We start from the raw sequence: 23,707 nt of genomic DNA, 5'->3' as shown, positions 1-23,707 counted from the left end.
CCATTCTTATTTCCAGATCTAGGGAAATATAACCACGTTCCGAACAAAATGACTTCCCTTCGCAGCATCTCTCTGCGCATAAATTTATCAAGCTTGACGGGCGAAGACGTATTTGGAGACGTGATCACCAGACATCTTTTCAAGATAGAGAGGCATTATAACGTGTTATGCAACCAGTAAAATTAGCGTTTTGATGCATTACTATGCGTCGACCCGCGGCATGCAGGAGGACCCCTTAGCAAACAAAAAATTAAGCAAAAAAGGCATACAGATAACTCTAAAACCTATCGTTTTAAAAATTGCGACTTAGAAGGCGCGACCCGCAACCATTAGTCGAACTCTCACAGAGTCCTTTTTCTTGCTAATGACAAAATAGAAAAAAAAAAACACAGGAATACTTGGTAAAAGATAATTCCGACGCACCAGTGCGCACTAGTTTCCCACGATGTCAGATGAGACACAAAGCAACTGTTCATTATAGGAAAAGTGTAAAACAATTACTTTAATCGATTGTTTTTCCATATATCTACAACGTTTTCCGCGTCTTCCGCCGAAAATTGAACTGACAAGTAAACTAGTGGTTCATATACTTATACACAATTCAAGCATTACAACAATCAAAAAACAAACTTCCGATCTTTTTAAAAATTAAGTTATGAAGTCTAAACTTAGTATAGTGAGGAGTGATGCTCTCACAGGAAACCAATTTTCTCCCTCCTCGATACTACAATCAACGCGTGAAGGTTTTAGACGCTCTCGAACTTTCAAGTAAATTTCAAGTAAATTCAAGTAAATTCAAGTGTACCTTGGTTTCTTTTGAATTAATTAAGTATTTGCTTAAACAACTTGCCTCTAGGTTTGACAACCCTTATCAAAAATCATCAATATTTCCGTCAAATCGTTGACGGTTTTCAACGACACAAGAAAACAGCTACCCCTATCTCCTCAACTCCTTACGCACAACTTACACGATATTTACACTACTACAAAAAATTACCTTACTACGTAGACCTTTCAAAGGAACAAATTGTCCACAAATATTTCAGGCAGAGCTATGTGCCTTTATTATATTACTTTGATATCATTCACTGAACAAAACGTGCTTATATTGAGGGACCAATGCATTGTAACTTCGAGCCATTTTCAGTCAGAAACCAGTTGATATTTTCCCCTTCACTAAACCATAACTTCAACGTTCTCTTCCTGCACCGATTCAGCGTGTTTTTCGGGTTCTCGTTTATCTTCTGTCCTATTTTTTCTTACATGGCGGTAACAACATATTCCGGCAATAATGAATAACGAAGTAGAAGCGCATACCACAGGTAAGATAATCAGCATCACTGGAACTGTGAAAAAAAAAAAAAAAAAAAAAAAAAAAAAGAGAAGATATAAATACTTCTAACCACTGACCACTGACTACAAGTAAAGGAACCATGAATAGTGAGTAGCGAGTAACGAGTAGTGAGTGGTGAGTAGTCACTACTAGCTACTGACTACTACTGCTACTACTAGTACTACCACTACCACTACTACTAATAATGATGATAATGGTAATAACGAAAAAATGAGTCAATGAAACTACAGCGCCAGACAGCTTCCAAATTAGTGAGCACGCGTTAGGTGAAAACAGTTAATCAGCAGTTTTGTCAACAACAAAGTCACAGACAGTCATAGTTTTCTACGAGCTTCGCTCGGAAAACTGTTCGTATCTAGGAGCAGATAATGAATGGACAATTGTCCGTGTATATTTTTGCGCCACGTGGAGGCTATATATATATATATATCTCATTTCAGGGCTCCTTTACCTTACGATTCTGTGAGCTGTATACGGTTCTTAATTAGCTAACCTGTTGATGTGGATTCATTTGTAGGTTCATTTGTTGTGCTCCCTGTACTCGTTGATTTGGTAGGAATGACGCGTGGTGGTAGGTCGTCCTTTTCGCGTCCGTGTTTGAGGGGAGCTGATGACGTTCCATACAAGATCAAGGACCAATGATGAAGTTTACCTTAAGAGCGAATTTAAAAACATGACAACATTGCTATAAGAACAAAAACTCCGCCACTACGAATATATTAACTTAATATATAAATAAAATAGGTTGAATTGTTACATCTGTGAGCACGTGAAAGGCTTTGTTATCAAATTGATATTGGTAAAGTTTAAACGGCTTCCAAATCTAACGCGGAGAGATGGGCGGCGATCGGATCTCTTATTCTTCGCACAATCAGTACGAAACAACTGCCAATAAAGTAAAGAAACGCTCACCCTTCCAGCTTTCCGAAGACAAAAAAAATGTGCTCACGGTAAAAATACCTCGTTTAGACCTGGCCGGGGACATTGTGTTGTGTTCTTAGGCAAGACATTTTACTCTTCACTCTCACTTTGCCTCTCTTCACCCAGGTGTTTAAATGGGTACCGGCAAATTTAATGCTGGGGGAAGGGGGGTAACCTTGCGATGGACTAGCATCCCATCCAGGGGGGAGTAGAAATACTCCTAGTCGCTTCATGCAACAGAAACCGGAGTTAAGCACTGGCCCGATGTGCCACTTGGCTCGTAAACAGACTTTACCTACTTTACCTTTAGACCTAATTTCCAACTAGCAATTAAACAACGCGGATAATGTAAAACCGTTGTACAAAGTTTAAACGTACTCCAAAAGATTTAGAAAGACAAAAACATACACAAATCAAGCATGGATATGCTGTTTATGTTTTAGTGAAAAAAACGTTATATAAAAGAATGAAGTGATTTTTTTTTTAAATAGCTCGCTTGAATGAACCTGGAATCAACTTTAAAAATGTGTTAGGAAAAATAATGTTGCGTGACATGCATGACTTTCTGGAAGATTAGCGAAAGGTCATGGCTTGTTTATTTGAGTAAATTATGTAAACGATTCTAAAATTGGTATATTTTGTAATGTTGCTATAATTAGACCTTTTTTAGAAAGTTCTAGAATTTTATCGCGTAAGTATATAAGTAGGATAGGTTAGGCGAGGTTTTAACTAAGTTTTCACAAGCGAAGAGAGTTAGTCGTGATCAGCCGTGATCTGTCAAGCGTGACGAGGTAGTGTTTGTTGAATTTGGCGGAGGCCGTGGGTATTTACAAGTTTATCGAAGTTGGCGGAGGCCGTGTGTATTTTTCAAGTCTACTGAAGTTGGCGGTGGCCGTGTGTATTTTCAAGTTGATCAAAGTTGGCGGAGGCCGTGTAAGTTTACTGAGTTACGTGCTAGTGTAAAGCTTATCAAGTGAAAACTACGTTCATTTTGGAATAAATCTTCTTGTTGCTGTTCCGCCAACCCTGCGTTCTGTTTAGATTACAAATCACCTTCCACTCAAACATCGAACTCGTAACAATATGTCTGATAGCTGCATGGGCACGGTCACCAGGTATTCTGTGAAGGTATTTCGACTTTCCATTAGGGGCCGACCATTTAACTCTTGAGGGGGTGGGTGATTTGAAAAAAATTTCCTGAAAGCGCTTGTTGGAAGAAAAAAACTGCATGCAGCCCAAATGTAACAGAAAAAAAAAGAGCATTTAGAACGGAAAAAAATATCCTATCCTACAGATTGCTAGAAAAAAAATTTCTTAATGACCAGAAATCACCCACCCACCCCCCCTCAAAAGTTAAATAGTCGGCCCCATATCATGGCATATACAGTAGCGAGTTATATTTGTGGGGTACCAAAACTTCTACAACATCTGAGGACAAGATAAAAGTAATCATTCTGAGAAATCATACTACTCTTCCAGCGTGTTGTCTTTAAAAGTGTTTTCTTCCCTATTTTCATCGCTACAACATCAGTTCAAATTGATGTCGCACGTGATGTGTGCCCAAGTCTACAATCTTAACTAATCCCTGTGTTGTACAAACACAATATATACCTTTGATTCTGACGAATCCCGCCCAGAAAAGTACTACGTGTATCCAAAAATTTAAAAACACACACAAAAACAGCCACAGGAAAAAATTACAACATTAACTAACAACATCTAGTGAGAATTATAAATTGAACCTGCACTTGGGTGTTCTGGGGAAGCATCACTAATCTTGAGCTCCCATTTCCCTGAAGGATTCTCTCCCCAGTGAAATAGAGTTGTGATATGCCAGTCTGTCAAGTTCGTAAATTCCTGATAGTTGTCTGCCATACGGTATCCCGTCAATGGACAAATTGTTTCACTCGGTGACTTCAAATGTAGTATCAAGTCTCCACGCCGAGAGAAATCAAGATTTACTCTGACTTGCACGTGCTCTAAGAACTTTATCTCGCAATTTTTGACTTCTACTGAAATTGTACCTGGGATTTGCCTGGAAAAGAAAATTTGATAGTGACTAGGTCAATCGTTATAAAGGGCTCTTCCTCTTCAGTTATACATTCAAAATGGCCGCCAGATTAATACTTGGGAACAATAATTTACCTTATTCAGAATAGCCGCCATATAAGAAAAACGTATATAATTCCATTCACAAAATAATATGAGACACTCTGGCTGTGCATGAAACAGTATTCAACTTTAAATTTTGATTGGACACGCTGAATCAGCAAATGGCTGTTTCTATCCACTGACGTATGTAGGTAATGCCGACGTGTAAGGAAAACCAAAAGGAGTGTAATATTGAAACTTACTTTTCACTCCCTTCGATTTCACATTTCCGCTGCCCAGGAACTTGAGTCCAGTTCTTTGCCAGGTTCACCATCCTGCTAGCGTCCATGAGTCCAAAGCCATAAAATTTACTGAAGTAAAATCCTGCTTTGTTTTGCCGCCACTTTCCATCTTTAAGCAAGACACCACCAGGTGCTGCTCTAGCACTGTTAGCTATGATGTGTTGAACGTCACGCCATGTTAAATTAGGACTGAAAAAGATGATAATAACACGAACTAAATCATAAATTTTTTCCAACCGTTGATGCATTCAGCATCAGTGTGTCGATTGATAACAATGTATATACATCGGAACTCAGATTTTGTCCCTGTCCATTTAGGAAAATCCTTTCAAATTATATACGGCTAGAAGAAGCTCTCTCACACTGACAGCTTCCACTAGTATCATTATTAAATAAATCGTAATACTGTTGCAAGCACAGTGGTTATACATGCACAATCTCCGATGCGTGCGCAGGATTTTCCATTGGGGCGGGGCTTACACGAGTATTTTACTAGCATCACACATTTTCACTTTTTCGCGATATAAAGGGGTTACAAGTCCCCAATAGAGATGACTCAATCATATTCCCTTTTTCCCTTTGCCAAACCCTCAATAGCGGCGAAAGGAAAAAAGGATAAATTAGTTTTTGATCGGGAAACTCACTCCCCAGTTGAAGCTGATGACGTAACAATCTTACTTTGCTTGCAGGGTTAGTGCAATCAATCCTGATGCCATTGCGGTAGCCGCTGACGACTCCGAGAAATTATGAACACATCCTTCTTGGTTATCAACAGTTGTCTAAATGATACATTAAACAGAATCAGACAAACAACGAAAACAGTCACTAGCCACTGCTTACATTAATTCCTCTAAAGAAACTGTAAGGAAAAATCAGACCTGTCTCAGGTGAACTTACACTTGTTTAAACACTTTAACATGAGGTTAGATGGGATAACGTGTCTAACGATATGAGACGTATCCTAAATCAACAATACGAAAGGAATGTTCAGCTTCAAACGGAAAAGCAATTTCAAAAACACTGCAGAGGACAACTGGGAATTGATACAAAACGCAAGAGGACAGTTTATGCCCCGCTCTTCAAATCATTTGCTTCTGCAAGGTCTCATTTCCCTTAGTAATGGGGTTTTTCATCACGGTTTGACTCCCATACGTTTTGTTGCACTCCACTTACAACCGTTCCGACGTTTTTATATGAATCCATACTATAAGCGGCGGCCATTATTCCGGGGCAGTCCTCAGCGTAGCTAGGAAGAGATCCATCACGATTCACACCGGTGATAGCAATGGTGTAAATACTATTTACGTAACCATTGTATGCACAACTGTCTCCCCCAAGGCCACCATTGCCTGCCGCAAACGTGTAGATAGCACCCAGGCCACCACGACCCTAGATTTAAACAAAGTCAAAGGCATAAAACATTTGCAGAACCTCCAGAAAGTGCGGCAACTGGTCACAAATCCACGTGAATGTAGTCTTGATGTGATAAATTGTACACTATATATTACTTTGCATCTATCTATTCAGACTATGAAAACCAATCATACAGAAGAATGAAACAATAGCCTCGGGAATTTTCAAATCAAAATTCAGCGGATGCACTGTTAAGCCAAAAAACTCTTACAAAAGAGACAGCGGTAAAGCGCGCACTCTGATTGGTCAATTCAGTGCCCACTATTTGCCCATGGGTGTACTCTACTGACGTGAACAAAAGTAAAAATTTTCCACGCGCTTGTTTTTCTGGTCACGTAAGATTTCATTGTTAAATAAAAGGGAACTCTATTGCTACAATGTATCAATTTTATGTTGTAAAACAAATGTTAAACACCACAGCGTACACTATTGAGTTATTACGGTGGCCAATAAGTGTCACGGCAAAACTTCCGTGATTCACGGTAAGACAACGCCAATTTTTCATGGCAGAAGTGAAATGCCACGGCGGATGTAGCCTGATGACTATTCTCTTACAGGCCATAATATGTTTTTGTGAACTATGGCGGAAGATGAGTACTTGGAGTTGACAGCAGACGACGAAGAAGACCTCATCCGCTATTATTTCTTCAAGGGCTTCGAGTACGAAGAGATTCGTTTGTTTTTACCGAAAAACCACGACATCCATATGAGCCTAAGTACCTGAAAACCGCGAATGGTTTGAAAAGAAACCGACCGGATTACAACATCAATATTATGGTCTTTATGTCACCGTACTTCCGCCGTGAAAAATTGGCGTTAACTTGCTGTGAATTGCGGGAGTTTTGCCGTGAGTTGCGGGAGTTTCGCAGTGAATTGTGGGAGTATTGCCGTGACACTTATGGGCCACCGTAATAACTCAATAGTGTACGCTGTGGCGTTTACCATTTGTTTTATAACATAACATTAGTACATTGTAGCAAACGAGTTCCCTTTTATTTAACACCGTCATTAAAAGGATTCCTTTCAATGACGGGTATAAAGCCAACACCAGGTTTCAATGCTAGAGAAAAGTTCCAAATTTAAAGTATTCCATGGCTAAAGGACTGAACGTAATTCGATAGGAGCGGCGACAATGGACAGAACACGAGGTAAGGCTGACAAAATGATGAGAGACCTGGTGTTCTCTGTTAGTACACAATACCTTTGAAGTACCAAGTTCTAAAGCTTTACTGGCCAGCGGTCCAGGACCTTCTACTTCCCAGCCTATGTCCCCCGGCCCCCAGCTGTTGGAATATATGTCAATGTAGTCTAGTTTATGTATCAAAGACGAGAATTCCCATGCGTCAGTCGACCAAATGTGATCATCAAAGAGGCGAACACCTGAGACAAAAAAGGCAAGATTACCTAAATTCTTCACAATGACTTAGAGCGTCAAATTTTAATGTTCAATTGTTTGATCTGAATTGGATTAAAATAGTTGCTAATCGAATTATCACTCCACTGTACCTTTTACTGAACAGTCACATACCAAAGGAGGATGTGCTGAAAATACAGTGATAGCTAGTGATAGACAATGTAAATAGTTTCCAGTCCCCAGGAATATAAGGGTAAAGTAATGGCATTGATTGGCTCTACTTTTGTTGGAATATATCATCAAAGTATAATGATTTTAATATATCCTACTCAGCTCTTAAACTTTTTTCTTTCTATTTTTTCCTTTACAAATTTCTATTAAAAAAATGGATTTAAAAAGGGATTTAAAAAATGGAGTCTTTCTTTCACCTGCAATGTTAGCTTCATAGGCCAATCCTATTCCACATAAATCGTTATGTCGTTTTCCAGCTATGACACCTGCACATTTGTTGCCGTGGCTAAAAGTAAATTGTATTATGTTTATATTAATCTCACGTTCTCACAACACGTTTGGTTTGTGATGTCCACTTAGACTATAGCAGATCACTTAACCCTTGACCTAGACAGTTCTTTCTATGGTGCAAAACCCAAATCCAACAGTAAAGCCACCATAAATCATCTGAAATTTTCCTTTTTTCTGACAGGTCTGAGTTACATGTAACTGATCTTAACAGGTGTTTGACCTGAAACACATTTTACACTGCAATGCTGATTCAAATACAGTCCAGATAAAGGCTTTCACCCCACAGACTTCAGTGTCTAACACGATAACATCCTCACCCTCCTTGTCTATTATCCAACAGCAGCTATTGGATTGTATTTTAAACAATTACTGGATGAGGTTTTAGTGATATATATCCGGAATAATCAAGGTTGAGGTAAGCGTTATCAGCTGAAGCCAAAGGCTTAGGCTGACAACACTAACTGAGACCTTGATTATTCCGGATATATATCACAAAAACCAAATCCAATAATTGTTTTGATCAGTAGCACAATCATCACTCCCAATCCTGTAACATGCCTTAAAAATAGCAAAATTGATACTTTTGACCCAAATCACTCTTTTAGCTTCATTTTACCCAGAATATGACAAGTCTTGCTGTTTTTTTGAAAAATATTTCATTTTTCGCATGTTTTGTAAGAGTTTTGATTTTACCCAGAATTCTTTGCAGGCGTGGTATTTTCAAGGTTATCAGCTCACCAATACAAGAAAACCATATAAATAAAACAATGTTTAACCTTTTAATAGACATTTCATATTACATGGAGGCCAGTATCTCCTCATTGAGAATCACAGGTACTCTATACACTGACTTTCTTCCTCTCTTTACAGTGCGAAGGTCAGAACAAATGTGCCTCACAGTCGCTGCATGAACAATGGCAACTTTACTTTCGTCAAGTTTATATGTCATGTCGATTAGGTTGTCTCTTAGGAAAAAGTTTCCTTTAAGAACTTCCTGCCCTGTGTTGTAAATGCTGCCATAAGCATCTGTCACATCTGCTGCTAGCTCCTCAACTCCGTCACTGTTGACTTTCAAAAGATAATAGTCATAGCTGGAGTCGGCATCTGCTGCAACTGCAACCACACTGCCTGCTACGGCTAAGTCAGCTATTCTGACAGCTGTTTCTGTTGTCACTGCCACAGTGTCTTCCTGTGCATTCCTAGTAATTGCTGGTGATGCTTCTCTTTCAATCTTCAGCTCTTTCCAGTCATCAACCCACTCAGAGTTAGCACAAGAGTCACCAGTTTCTAGCAGGCAGTCAAGACAATAGCAGGACCGTTCACGTGTGTACACCTTTCCTTGTTCTGTGGTGCACTTAACTGCATGGATCTTTCTGATTCCCTTGATCTCTCTAAATTTGCGCTCTGGTCTGTTTCTGTTGACTGATCCCTCGCCAGATGCTGGCACATAGAAGAAGAGGCGCTGTTTTAAGTTGACAGATTTTGTTCTTGACAAGAAGCTTGACGCAGTAGGCAAAGTAAAACTTTCTGTCAGGTAAGTGTGCATATCCTTGGCGCTTTTGATGGCGGCTGTTCGACGCAGTACTGCCTGGCTAACTTTCTGTTTTACATGAGAACCAGCAGCGTCCTGTTCGCTTTTGGCATGTGAGGTTTCGAAGAAATTGCGCTGCACTTTGAAGCCAAAGTCTGCAACGCAACAGGACAAATCTCCCAGGCAGTGGCGAGACTTGTACTGGGCTGCACACCCATCGGTAAATTCGTGCATAATTTTAACTTGTTGGCCAAGGTCGTTTGTGATGTAATTGTTCAGAAGTTCCTGTACTTTGTGAACAGAACTGTTGTCTTGAATGACATCATCGGAAATCACAAACACGTGCTCCTTTACAATCTCTGGGTTCTCCTCTGTACTTTCAATACCATCGTTAACTTCTGTAGCATGGCGGTAGAGTATAGTTACATGCAACGACACTTTCGCTACGTCAAAGTATTCAGACTGCGTCTCATCTTGCGACCTACAGGTGTATCCTTCTGAATAGTCATGAATGGCAACTGCATGATCAATAGGTAAATGCTCAAGCAAAGTGTCAAGCTGATCGCGTTGCCACTTGGCCATAAAGGAATGCATTGGATAATCTTTCATGAGGTTCTTGAAGTAGCCAAACATTTCTGATGGTGGTGTTTCTTTTGTTACAAGGGCCAGCTTCTTCTTTTCCTGACCATTTGCCAAAAATTTCCCTGTTGAGACATAATCGTAGCGTCTCCAAATAACTGTACCTTCAATTGATTCTTCCTCTGGAAGGAGTTTCATCAGGTGGACACCACAATGCTCACACTCTCTTTCCAAACAGGCCAGTTTATGGTAAGGATCTTCTTCTGCTTTGGGGCAAAGAGTCAGTTCTGCAGCTTCTGTAATAGTGGCAAGAACATTAACACTCTCATGATCTCTCTCCTTTAAGGCTGCTTTGCGAAATTTCATACAATCTCCAAGGACGATCTTGATCTCTACGTGCTTCCGACAAAGGCAGGACTTTCTATCGCGTTCTTTTGCGGCTTTCACGAAGAAAGGCTTGAGCGATTCAAATTTCCTTTGCTTTATCTTTACGCCAGGATAGAGGGCCTGGAATTCTAGGAATGCTTCTGTCTGAGACTTTTCCAGGATGTGCTTGGCATGTTCTGTATACTGGCTCTTTCCCGTACGATAGCGAACAAAATCCTTTTTGTCTCCTGTTGGACGGCTAGCTTGGGTCGTCCAAAAATCGTAAACATTCCTCTTGACCTCCTCAGGAACAGCATCAAATCTCACTTTCCTTTTAGAAACGAGCCAACTTGGTTCCTCCCCCTTCAAAATTTCCATTCTTCTTTTAATTCCACGTCCAATGCTCTTCCTGTTCAGAGAGACGACTTTTGCTAAAGAACGTTGGGCCCGAGATTTTTTTACGTTTTGTCCAAAAGCCAGGGACTTGAAGGCTCTCAAAGCAGTTCGTTTCTCATTCGAGCCACTCCTTTTAACTTCCTCTAAGCCCTCTTTGATGTCAGCTGCCATTGCTTTTAAAACCTTGCTCTCTTTTTCCTCTTCCGGAGTCGTCATGATTCCTGCTTTGACAAGATGTTTCCTCGTTCTCGGACTTGCACCTATCTTCTTCATTATCTCAGCACGCTTTTCTGGAGTTTCAGGCAATGCTTTTTTAACTTTCTTTACTGCTCTACTTGCCGCCATTCTGTTTCTGAAGCCTGCAACATTATCGTTAGCTTGGCTGCCGGCATCTCTTACCTCTCCTGCGTTAGCGATTTGCTTCTTTTTTCCCCTCAACTTCTTAACCCTCTCTCGTGTTTGTCGTCGCACTTTTTCCATATTTGTTTCCAAGACAGCTTTCTTTTCTTTTTTTTCTTGAAGTTTCTTTGATTTTTTTGCTGCTTGTGCTGTTCGTTGGCGCGTTTGCTGATGATCTGTCTTGTCGGCATGCCGTCTTTCTCTGGCATAAGCAGCTCTTTTCTCACGATTCTTTTCGTTGTACTTTAGGTTCTTCTGTCTGTTTTTTTCTCTCTTTTTTTCTCTCCACTCTTCAATACGTGAAAGCTTGTTTTCTCCTTTACCTTCCATGATGTTTTCGAGAACAAAATACGCCAATTTCACGTGGAGACACGCTGTCTTGTACACACGCGGTATTTACAGATTGCTCAATTCCCAGAAAATTATGGCCCTTAAAAATGCCTTGGAGCCCCCCTAAATAATGATATGAGGAGAGGTTACAGAGCTTTAGTTCGTGAAGAAAGCATGGCGTGTTTACGGAGAGAATTTCGTGTTTCAAGACGGTTGAAGACGCTGAATTTGCCCACACTCTGTTTCGTAAACAAAGTTAAGATGGCGAAAATCGTAGCGACTCAATCCGAAGCTAATATTTTAGCCGTTTTTAAAGCTGTGAGCTCAAAACTATGGAATTAACAAGGTGAACTTGTGAGCATTCCGATCTGCTCAGTTTTGAAAGCCCATTGTACTTTGTTTGGATCAGAAGGTTGAAGGAAAAGGTAAGATGGCAAGAAATATTATTGCGTAACCCCGTTACAATAAACCGTAGCGACTTCTTTAAACTGTATTTTCTCTGTTTGTATTTATTGCTTTTGATCAATTCTTTGCCATGTTAAAACTCAAGGTATGAGCATTTAGTTCGTATGTTTTTATCTTCATAGGTTTCAAGGTTGGCTTGCAATGGACAAGTACTTTCTGAATCTCCATTCTCTAAACAGCAGCGTTACAGGAAGGATATTCAAAACTGATGAATCCTTTGATGTATATCAATAAACTTAAAATGTTGAAACTTTGCTCAATTGTAGTGTTTATTGTGTGTTATTATTAGGTGTAATCCATTTCTCCATGCGAGCTTCCTTTTTTACAAAAAATTGGTTTTGAAAAATTTTACCCTAAGAATTGTGTTACGCGTTACATTCAAATATGGACCCTTTTTCAATCTTTTTTGTTTATTTTCTCAGAAACAGTAATGTGTTTTACCCTTCTATTGCCTTTATAGTAATCACCAAAGACAACTTTAGCTGTGAGCAAAAATCTGGCTTTTTAGTAAATGTTAAACATGAGAAATCAGTGAAAGTTTTTTGACAGCACCAAATGGGCGTGGTGATTGTGCTACTGGTCTTTATTATACACTGTTTTAAAGAAAGTAATGCCAAACGTATTATCGCAGCGAACACAATTTACTTTCGAACACTTAAAAATTAATGTACAACATAAAAAAATTTCAACACTTGGGTTAATTCCTTTTTGTCATGTGGCTCCTGGATATTTTTCTCTTAGAGGTTTTCTCATATTTCACCACTTTTGTCAATCTTTTAGTATTTTCAGAATCTTTATCTTCAAGTAATTTCTCAATTTCTTGCTGGGTCAATGAAGCAAATCGAGAAGCCATTCTTACTTTGCTGTCCATGAACTTAACGTTGCTGAACTGTAAATAATGCTTTACGGGTGCAACCTACAGATTATTCACTAATCTGTAGGTACAGATTAGTGAATAATCTGTCGATTGCGCTGTTTTCCAGAATGAACTGTTGGCGTTTAGCCAATGAGAAGACAGATGGTGACTACAATGTACAATAATCAGTATAATTAGATTGTATTTTCAGTATGATTGGACTGTATTTTCAGTATAATTGTGTACACAGATTTTAATAAACCATACAAAGCATGCATCTTAAAAATACAATTTATGTGTACAAACCAAAAAAACTAACCCATAAGCTCTAAGTGATCAATGAATTGAATGACTTTAATGTTAAGGGAATAACCTTTGTTTCCCTTCAGGAGATTTGTTTGAAAATTTTCTTTTATTTCCCCTTCATCTTGAAAAAAAATTTTGAATTAAAATTTTCTGTTTAGTTGATTATGATTACACACCCAACTTCAACTGCATAGTGATGCTCTGTAAGTTAATGTTCTTTACACGTACATACAGTAACTGAAGATCTGTTGGTCAACCATCAACATACCCAGATACAGGTGTTCCAAGTTCCACATCTTTGCCAAGCACATAATCATAACTTAGATGCACATTCTGATGAAAAAGATTAAATACAAAATACATCAACAAACAACAATGGTATTTAAAAAAAAAAAAGGCTAGTTATTTAAATACCTTCATTTAGGTTAAACCCAAATTGACTTGATCATAAATTATATTGCTGAGTTTAATACTATTAAAAAGTGGGCAGATTATTCCAAGGAGAAACTTATTCCCATCAGAAAACTTCTTTGATGAATTTTTGTCTTTTTCTCTTTACAGGTGTCATATGCATGCATTATTGACTAAGCGTGAGGTCAACACAAGGCTGAATATTGGCTGAGTTCTTTTTTTTTGGCCAATAAAAAACACAGGATTCACTTTGGGTGCTGCCAGTTTTATAATAAAATCATTTATTCCTCAAGATAAGTACTCACACACCAAAAGACCTCTTAACCAAAGACATATCATATGAATGTTATAAGTGAGATTCTTTTTTTTGTTTCCGTTTATGTGCATTTGTCCTACTAGTAGTGATAGTTTTGATGTAGGTAAAGACTGATTGAAGTAACTTCTTATTTTGGGGTCTGATCTAATCCTGTATATGAACCCTAGAGTTACATGCTATCAATCTACAACAGAGGTAAGACAGGATTGATACTCATGTACACCTATGAGTTAATCAATCAGTGTTGTATGTTTATATGTCATGTTATTAAATAATGTCGTAATGTGCATGGTAATTAAATGATAAATTTACTGCATTACATATTACCTTCCCATTTAGCACAGTTCATCATGTTTACCATTTAGTTTACTACCTACAAGGCAAATTAATGTTTCTTTTTCTTTTTAATCAGTGTAGAAGGAGAAAAAATTAAATGAGCCGGCAAAAATTACATAGTTGTCTTTTAGTTCAGGATGACTGCCATCAACTCCATCATCAACAACTGCTACTATAATTCCTTTTCCTGTGTATCCTGCTTTCCAAACAGGAACAACATTGAAGGTTGGCTCTTGGGATCCCTCAGGTCTATCCTATAAGCCAAGAGATAAAATGGAAAGGCAAGCCTAATACGAATTAAGTAGGAAGATATTCAACATTATTATAAGTTAGACTTACTATGAAAACTCTCTTACATACAGTTGCGTGTGAAGTTGACAGGATAACCCAATATCTACAACGTATATCATGTTGAGTTCAAAGTCTGCCTAGTTTCCAAGCCCCTTGTCCATAAAGCACTCTCAAACTTTTCAAAACTTAGATAGAAGTGCCTTCATTTGCAGATTGTTTAAAAATGTACAGTAAAACAATAACTGAATTCCGTTTTCTCATGATATCACAAAATTATCAAATCTTGCTTCTTCTGTGATAACTCAGACTTGGGTTTTGATAATTCATGATATCATACTCAAACTCATCCAAAAAAGAAATTGCTCATTATCATTCCATACATCACTCTGTGAACACTCAAGTTGTCATGGTGTGTAGAAAAAAACTTTTGGCACCATGCATGTTTGCAGAGAAGATAGCTATTACACAACTTTGCTAATACTGTGTCCAAATGAATGCTGGGATTCGCCAACCCAGTATCAGGTCTCTAAGGGAGCTAGTTGTTTGTGCTACTTCAACCCTTGTTGTTGTTGTTGTTTTGTGACCTAACAAGCCAAAACAAGCTTCACAAATGCTTATTAAGTTGTACTTTTGCAAACCTTCTCTCTTTTTATGATGGGCTGAGACCGTTGACCTGTATACGAATGTGAAAATGACCGTAGAAATCCCGCAAGGTACAAAGTTTTAAGGAAAATCTTTCATTACCAATTTGTAGTACAACAAATTTTTTTTAAGTAAGTTCTTGCAGAAGTCCATTTCATTCCATTCTGATCAAGGTAGACCATTTGGAGCTCAAATGAAAATTAAATACAGTATGCTGAGGAATAATCATTTTAGAAAATATAAGAAATTTAACATTTAAAAGTGACAATTAGCTCTGGAGTAACAGAATACACAACCCTCAAAGGGAGTACGGACTTTATGGTTGGAAATGAAAACAGAACTCGATAACTTAAAGCGAGGCTTTGCAACATTTGGGCTACATATATCATTAATTTTGGACCAGTAAACATAATATAAATATTACAAACAATGATTTTGTCTTAATTTGATTAAATTATTTGATTTTCAGTATTTTCAAGACAATGCATCATGATTTATGGCTGTGAAGTCATGTAAACAATGATTCTAGCATGGTGAATCTACTGCACTGGGTTGGCGTTAGTTGGTCAATCTTTCCGACCCCAGGTCTTCATTATCGCTAAGACAAAGAGAGAATTGAAGACACAACAGTACCAGTACTAATACTAGGGACTTTAAGAAACCACGACGGCAACGCCAAGGAAGACTTTGATTAAAAAATGAATTTCTACTCTTAGTTAGAATTTCAAAAATGGCTGCAGGAGCTTACTGTCTCATACAGCGCCACAGCTCAACTTCAGCATGACGTAAAAAGTAGCCGTTGAGTTCCATATGGAAATTAAAATAATTTGCTGTCGTGGTTTCGGTTCGCAGACGACGCAAATTTTGGCGATTTCACGTGGTTGTTTTGCATAGGACGGCTAAGAAATGTACAAAGTTTCAAAATGCATGTGCTGAGCTATTGTTCTGCCAATTAGATCTCTTTTTTTCCCACGTCCTCGTTGCCGTCGCCGTCGTGGTTTCTTAAGGTCCCTACTGATGGTATAACTGCTTCTAAATAAATTTAAAATTTAAATTTAATTTTAAATTTAAATTTAATTTTAAATTTGAGAGAAAGAAGTGATTTTCACTTCTTTCTCTCAAATTTGAAGATGTCATGTAAAAGCTACAAGTTGCATTTCAAAGGGAAGCAGAGTTGTCAGCAATATAGTATGTTACTGTTGAGTGTAATCTTGCACTAAAGGTCATTATCTTTTTTCTCTGACCAAAAACCTACTTCAGGCAATTCTTTTATGATTTTATGGTAAATAGCAACTTAGAAATGTAAGTTGAACTTAGGGCTGGCTATCAACAGTGTCATTATCATAGTCATCATTGCTATCACAAAATACAAACACCAATAAAAATCATCAATAACAGTGACTTACAATGTACCAAAGTACTCCCCGGTGTTCATTTGAAAACAGTTTATACTTTTTCACCTTTTGATGCATGAACCATTCAACCTGAACATAGAGGGGAAAAATCATTAATATCGTAATGTGATTTTATTGAGACAAAAATTTTCCATTGCAAATTAACAATTTTTTTAAAATAAGGATAGCACAAAGTCTGATGTACAAAAATGAACAATCTTTTAGTTGAAGTACATCTCCATTTCTCCATCAGAAGGAAACAGCTTGACAAGTATGATGTAAACAAATGTACCTTTTCCTCAGAAAGCAACTTGCTATCAATCTCCAATGAGGACTTTGTCTTTTGAGGACTTTTCAGCAAATCAGGTCGTTTTAAGGTATGATAATCCTCAAATAGCTGAAAAAATTTGCAGAAAACTGTATCACCTTTATTTCAAAGTAATAATTTTCCTCTGGAAGCATACTGTCAGTAATAATGGACAAAATTCTATGATGAAATATTAGTAGATGTTTTTGATAGTTCATTCATTTAATTTAGTTCTTTGGTAATTGTAATAATTGTAGCTATGGCCATTTTTATTGACATGATAGTATTTAACTTTCATTAGTCTGCACACAGTCTGCATAGGTGCTTCTTGGCAAGGGTGACAAAAATGATCTTCCTATTATGTGACCAAATTTGGTTGACAGTAACCTTAATTGTGTCATTGACAAGTGGTTTCGACTGCACCTTCCTTACTTTTTTAATCTTTATCAAACATGCATGACTCTAAAGTTCAAATGATTTTCTCAACACCCATTGTAACTGGTGAAAATGAGTCTCATTGAAACGTTTCTTACAGATACACAGAATAAAAATTTCAACATAAAAAAGGATGCTATTTACTGTCAGAAGTACTCTGGCATGTAGTGGACAACTAAAATCACCCAAAAAGGCATATGGCCTGATTGACAACACGTAGTCCACTACTGATACTGTGAGTCTGAGTGAGGAATTTCTTGTCACTGAAAATCATATTTGCTCTCATGTCCTATCAAGCTTCTTATAGACATGTTCTTTAAACTACCGGTAAGCTAAGGTCATTTAACAACATTACCTTTCTTCCGAAAATGTGCTAATGAAGTCTCGCAGTTGTGTACTTACGACTGAGAAAAACATTTGTAAATTTGGGTGTCTCTACTATATTGGCAAAAGCTGAAATCATGCCCTGGTAACCAACAATTTTATAAATTTTTCTAGAAACTTAAGTGCACCGGCAAAAATATTCCCCTTTAGAGACAATTACAGCCGTGCACGAATGAGACAAGCAGAAATTCATGCCCGAAATAAATTCAACTGATAGTATCTACGGGGCCACGAATCTATTCTCATGAAATTTCTACCTTTTCAATAAAATCAAGCTAACTTTCGCTCCTGATATCGAGTGAAATGTTAACAAAACGACGCAACACCTACATGTCTGTCGTAGACGAGATTATTTTTGGAGGCAAACCGCTCGACTTCTTCCCGGTTACCACGAAATTTTACGGACCACACATTGGTATAACTCTCACTGGCTAAAGCATCAGTTAAACAGAAGAATATTATAAAAAGAGTTCGAATCGAAAATCCAGCCATTTACACCGATACGTCGTCGTCGAACTGTTGAAAACAACTGAAAACAAAGCGATCTGTACGTGATTAATGTCAAGGGTCAGCATTAGATGAATCCTCGGAGACCCAGGGCTGTGGGTCAATTTCATGTTAGGGCATGCACAGGCAGCCCAAGCTCACTACTTGAAAAGCGGACGTGACTCTTACCGTGTTGCGCAACGTTTTATATTTAGAGTTCAATTTTAATGCGCTATATAAGAACTTATTATTATTCAAATTTATAAAGGTTTGTATGGGATGTTATCGGTTTACCTTAAAAGAGAGGAAAAAATGTCTTGTTTTGAAATAAAATGGACTTAACCTGTTGCCTTGTTGTTTTCTTTGTTGATTCCTGGCGTCTCAGGCCATTTTGAAGCGTTTTCGGCGAGTTCTGTGTGTCTGTGCACAGGCAGCCCGAGCTCACTACTAGAAAAGCGGACGTGACTCTTACCGTGTTGCGCAACGTTTTATATTTATAAAGGTTTGTATGGGATGTTATCGGTTTGCCTTAAAAAGGAGAAAATAATGTCTTGTTTTGAAATAAAATGGACTTACCTTATTGCCTTGTTGTTTTCTTTGTTGATTCCTAGCGTCTCAGGCCATTTTGAAGCGTTTTCGGCGAGTTAGCGCTATGTTGGTGTTCAACTGTTAAAACACCAACATAGCGCTAACTGTGCATGGGGCATAACTCTATCTGTGCCACAGGCAGCCCAAGCTCACTACGAGAAAAGCGGACGTGACTCTTACCGTGTTGCGTAACGTTATATATTTATAAAGGTTTGTATGGGATGTTATCGGTTTGCCTTAAAAGAGAGAAAAAAATGTCTTGTTTTGAAATAAAATGGGCTCACTTTATTGCCTTGTTGTTTTCTTTGTTGATTCCGAACGTCTCAGGCCATTTTGAAGCGTTTTCGGCGAGTTAGCGCTATGTTGGTGTTCAACTCCAACATAGCGCTAACTCGCCGAAAACGCTTCAAAATGGCCTGAGACGTTCGGAATCAACAAAGAAAACAACAAGGCAATAAAGTGAGCCCATTTTATTTCAAAACAAGACATTTTTTTCTCTCTTTTAAGGCAAACCGATAACATCCCATACAAACCTTTATAAATATATAACGTTACGCAACACGGTAAGAGTCACGTCCGCTTTTCTCGTAGTGAGCTTGGGCTGCCTGTGGCACAGATAGAGTTATGCCCCATGCACAGTTAGCGCTATGTTGGTGTTTTAACAGTTGAACACCAACATAGCGCTAACTCGCCGAAAACGCTTCAAAATGGCCTGAGACGCTAGGAATCAACAAAGAAAACAACAAGGCAATAAGGTAAGTCCATTTTATTTCAAAACAAGACATTATTTTCTCCTTTTTAAGGCAAACCGATAACATCCCATACAAACCTTTATAAATATAAAACGTTGCGCAACACGGTAAGAGTCACGTCCGCTTTTCTAGTAGTGAGCTCGGGCTGCCTGTGGGGCATGAAGAGCCCCTGGGGACATTGTCTTACAAGTGAAGTGTGCTTTGGAGTCCTTTCGTGTGTTGCAACACGGACAAATACTAATAGCTCAGTTGCTCGCTATGTTTGTTTGGGCCGTGCGACGGAGATTTGCTTGAGGTGAAAAGTTTCAGTCTCAGCACACAATGTAAGAGAAATCGATCAGTTGTCCGCGAAAATCTTACCGGAAATTATACTGAATACTTTCGCAGGTATCACTAGAGAACGTGTTTTAAAGTTTGAGGGGTTTGTATACAACAAGATGGTTGCAGTCATTGATATGTCGCTGTAAACGTTAACCGAGATTTAAGCTTAAATCTTTTCTAGATTTTTTGCACAGTTTGGCAAAGTTTCAGTCACAGCAATCACGTGAAGTTATTTCGTCGCACGGGGCCCACGCAGGTATGTCGAGCAACTAGTACTTGCGCAACTTTCTGTGCGAGCCAAAATCTAATCTCCAGTTTGCTTGAAAAAAAAGGAAAAGTAAAGCGTGGAAACTTTTGCTTATTAGATGTGGGTAGATGACCCTGTACTATTAAGCTTACATTTGCAATAAAGCAAACCCGCCCTTTCCATCCGTTATTTCTTGGTCTTTGGTTTTGTTTTTCCCATTGAAAGTAGCATCGGATCGATTCCCAATCATCAAAGTTATTTAACTTGGTCTTCAACAATCGACAGAAGAGGTGAAATGACAATGACCAAAGGACTAGGAGAGAATCCGTGGCCTTCCTCGCTCAAGAATTTCAATACTCTAGGCAGCAGTTGAAAGATTAAACTCTTTCCAAACCCCTTTCTCTAAGCGCTTGCTGGAGGTCGACCACGAACTTAAGCCGTATTGTGAACGACTTAAACACAAAGCGAAGATTAGATTTTGGCGCGCACAGAAAGCAGAAAGCTACGTAGACGAAAGCGCCAGTTGCTCGACATACCTGCGTGGCCCGTGCGACGAAATAACTTCACGGGATTGGCAAAGTTTCAGTCACAGCAAATTATGCAAAAGATCTAGAAAGATTTAAGCTTAAATCTCGTTTAACGTTTAAAGCGACATATCAATGACTGCAACCATCTTGTTGTATACAAACTTCTCAAACTTTAAAACAGTGATACCTGCGAAAGTATTCAGTATAATTTTCGCGGACAATCTGATCGATTTCTCTTATATTGTGTGCTGAGACTGAAACTTTTCACCTCAAGCAAATCTCCGTCGCACGGCCCAAACAAACATAGCGAGCAACTGAGCTATTAGTTTTTATTAAAAACTAGATCATTGGATAATGCAATTCAAGACTTTTTATTGGCTTAGCCACTATGGTATATCAGCCAATATACCGTAATCTACAAATATGGCAAGCGTACGTGTCAGCTTTAATTTAAAACGGGGCTAAAAATTTAATAAAATTTAATAATTTAATTTAACGTTTTTAATAAAACAATTATTCCACTCGCGCTTGTTGGATATGAGACGATTATAGCCAACTCGGTGCTACGCGCCTCGTTGGCTATCTATCATCTCATATCCAACGCGCGCTCATGTAATAATTGTTAAATTTCCGTGTTAAAGTACACGAATGGACTCTAAAGTACACTTCACTCTTATTGGGCAGAAAAACATCAAGATTTTCTGGCACCAATCAGATGGCAGAACGACTGCGACCGTTTGGAACTGGTCTTGTAAGACAATGTCCCCAGGGGCTCTTCATGCCCTAACTTGAAATCGACCCACAGCCCCTGGGTCTCCGAGCATGCATTATATGCCATCCACTAAAAGCACCTCGGTCGAGAGGGACTGAGATAGAATGATGGACACCTCATGACGTATTATACCTTTAGATAATTATGAAGCTACGAAAACATGCCGATTCATCGCGATGACTTGAGTGTAATATTTGTTTGGGAAATTGCGTCAAAACTTTACACCCGAGAAATGGTAAGCACTAATCTATTGTTTGATGGTACTTTTAGAAAACGTTTCGCGCAATTTTAGGCAGATACTTCCGATATTTAAAAGGCGCCAAGGTATTAGGTAGTTTTGGTGGATATTAGGCGTGGACATTCACTGTAGCTCCCATTGCTGGCCCATGTTTACGTAAACACGCGGGCAATCGCCCATGTGCTTTGAAAGGAAAAGTCGTCGCGTTCATTTCAAAAATGTTTTGTTGCCGTTTATTGTCGTTGTTTTTAAATCCTAAGCTCGAACAGTCGGTGAGTTTTCATTTCAGTTGTTAATGTTGTAATTTCGTTTGTTTTAAGCGTGTTTTCTGTTTGCAGAAAACCTCTCCTTTACTGGTTAGTCGAGTTTTCGACTCAAGCAAATGTTTCTGTGGACTAAACAATTGGGCCGGGTTGTTCAAAGGCGGGTTTAGATAACCCAGGGTTACCGTGAAATTAATTTAAGATCTGAAAGCTTTAAAATTAATTTCACTTTAATTCCATTTGTTTATAATTTGTTGATTGAATGCTCTAAAAAAGAATTGGGAAAATTATTTTAAAACGGCTTTTGAACAGAGAAATATATAAACCTGGGTTAAAATTTAACCCTGGGTTAGCGCTAATCGGTCTTCGAACAACTGGGCCCAGTTTTCGACTTCTACGTGGAGTTTAGAGGTTTAACTTGTTTCATAAGAGTATTTGGAAGTGGTGGAGGCATCGTAATTTTGTTTCGGGTATATTGTTCGGTTGGAACACTTCGAATTTGGAATTATGGAAGATGACCTTGAGCTACATTTGAATTCTACGCATCAACAAGCGAGTGATCGTACACACACGACCGCGTTGGGCGGTTCGATGGAAATGGAAGAAGAAAGTGGCACAGGAAATATTCAAGTTAACTCGCGTAACGAAGTCGAAGACGTCGAGGGATATTTGAACGAGAAGAAACGCGCTCTAAACAACTCGCGCTCTGGCTATGTTGGAAATCTGACCAGAATATAAAACGAAATTACCCGTTTGATCGAAAACGGCGGAACCCAGGACGAAATCTCAAGAGAAATGGAAAATTTTAATGATGGGTGGATTAAATTTGTGGATGCTCATGATAAATACTGCAAGTGTTTGGTTGTTGGAGTTGACGCTTCGGCTTTGGAAAAGGCTGAGAAAGGTTATAAGGAGCAAATGGAGCGAAAATTAAATCTCGATACCGCTGTAAAATGGTGGCGATCCGAGTATCAGCACAGCAGTGTATTTTCAAGCTTAAGACGTAAAGGCCCGGGCAGTAAAGCTTCCAGATCGAGTTCAAAGACATCTTCGAGTACGATGTCCCGAAAAAGAGAAGCTCTTGCTTTAGCTCAGCTTAAGGTCCGCCAATTGAAAATTCACCAGCGATTGGATGAAGAAGAACGAGAGATTTGGAGGAAAAGAGAGTCAATGGAAGCCGAAATGGAGGCAGAAAAGGCTGCTATGTCTTTAAAAATTTATGAAGAAGAAAAAGGAGAAGAAGGAAGAGACATGGAATTATTAATTAGTCATGAAAGGGAACATTGTCAGGCACCTCAATTACAAGGTGTGACCGAACCAAAGGGTACTTTAGAGCCCTTTACAATGAATCGAACACCATCCCCCAAACCACAAGTTTCTACTATTCCATCTCTGTCTACGACTAATTATTTAAATGAAACAGTATCTGGATCATTTCTGCCACACCCCAAACGGGAGGCCTTTGTCGTTCCTGCCTCATCGTGTAACTCAGCTCAGCCAAATGGTTATGCGACCTTGCAACCAGTCTCTCAGCTGTCAAGTTGCAAGCAACTTAGATTTACATCCTCATTGGACAATCCTGCCTCTTGAACTGTTGGTGGCGTTACATCATCTGTGACACCTACAAGAAACACAGTCATAAGTTCGTTAACTGTACCTGTGTTTCAGCCCTGGGAATTGCAGCACACTACTTCCCGCTTGCCAAGTGGGGATTCGAAACCCTTGTTTGTTGATTCTGTAGTACCCAGTATTAAGTCTTCACAAGCATTGTATGAACAACCCGTCAGAGAATCGTGGTCTTCTGTTTGGCAA

General features: G+C 38.7%; 2 protein-coding genes and 1 long non-coding RNA gene across 4 annotated transcripts; 1 reads left to right on the top strand and 2 right to left on the bottom strand.

Moving 5' to 3' along the window:
- Window positions 1-475: 475 nt before the first annotated feature.
- LOC111326565 (proprotein convertase subtilisin/kexin type 6) lies at window positions 476-18,312 on the bottom strand. Of its 2 annotated transcripts, none has more exons than XM_088747927.1 (13): window positions 18,032-18,312; window positions 16,868-16,972; window positions 16,588-16,665; window positions 14,365-14,502; window positions 13,454-13,518; window positions 7,864-7,952; window positions 7,283-7,461; window positions 5,842-6,057; window positions 5,347-5,447; window positions 4,630-4,857; window positions 4,018-4,310; window positions 1,848-2,006; window positions 476-1,340 (listed from the first exon to the last, which is right to left on the bottom strand). In XM_088747927.1, exons 1-13 carry the CDS (start codon window positions 18,191-18,193, stop codon window positions 1,177-1,179), a joined length of 1,977 nt encoding a protein of 658 aa, XP_088604053.1. In that variant the 5' UTR covers window positions 18,194-18,312; the 3' UTR covers window positions 476-1,176. The 2 variants fall into 2 exon arrangements, with proteins under 2 accessions (XP_088604053.1, XP_022786309.1); XM_022930574.2 differs by having other exon boundaries at window positions 476-1,346; window positions 18,032-18,311.
- Window positions 2,014-3,292, top strand: LOC148736653 (uncharacterized). The gene is made up of 2 exons (XR_015996381.1): window positions 2,014-3,091; window positions 3,129-3,292. It is a non-coding gene; the product is annotated as an uncharacterized LOC148736653 (long non-coding RNA).
- LOC111326543 (uncharacterized) lies at window positions 8,714-11,823 on the bottom strand. The gene has a single exon (XM_022930553.2). It carries the CDS (start codon window positions 11,556-11,558, stop codon window positions 8,754-8,756), a length of 2,805 nt encoding a protein of 934 aa, XP_022786288.2. The 5' UTR covers window positions 11,559-11,823; the 3' UTR covers window positions 8,714-8,753.
- Window positions 18,313-23,707: the final 5,395 nt, after the last annotated feature.

This window comes from Stylophora pistillata, chromosome 2 (genome assembly GCF_964205215.1).
Source record: "Stylophora pistillata chromosome 2, jaStyPist1.2, whole genome shotgun sequence".
In the NCBI taxonomy this organism is placed as follows: domain Eukaryota; kingdom Metazoa; phylum Cnidaria; class Anthozoa; order Scleractinia; family Pocilloporidae; genus Stylophora; species Stylophora pistillata.
Note: the sequence above shows the minus strand (reverse complement) of the source record. Positions and strands in the feature narration are given on the sequence as shown.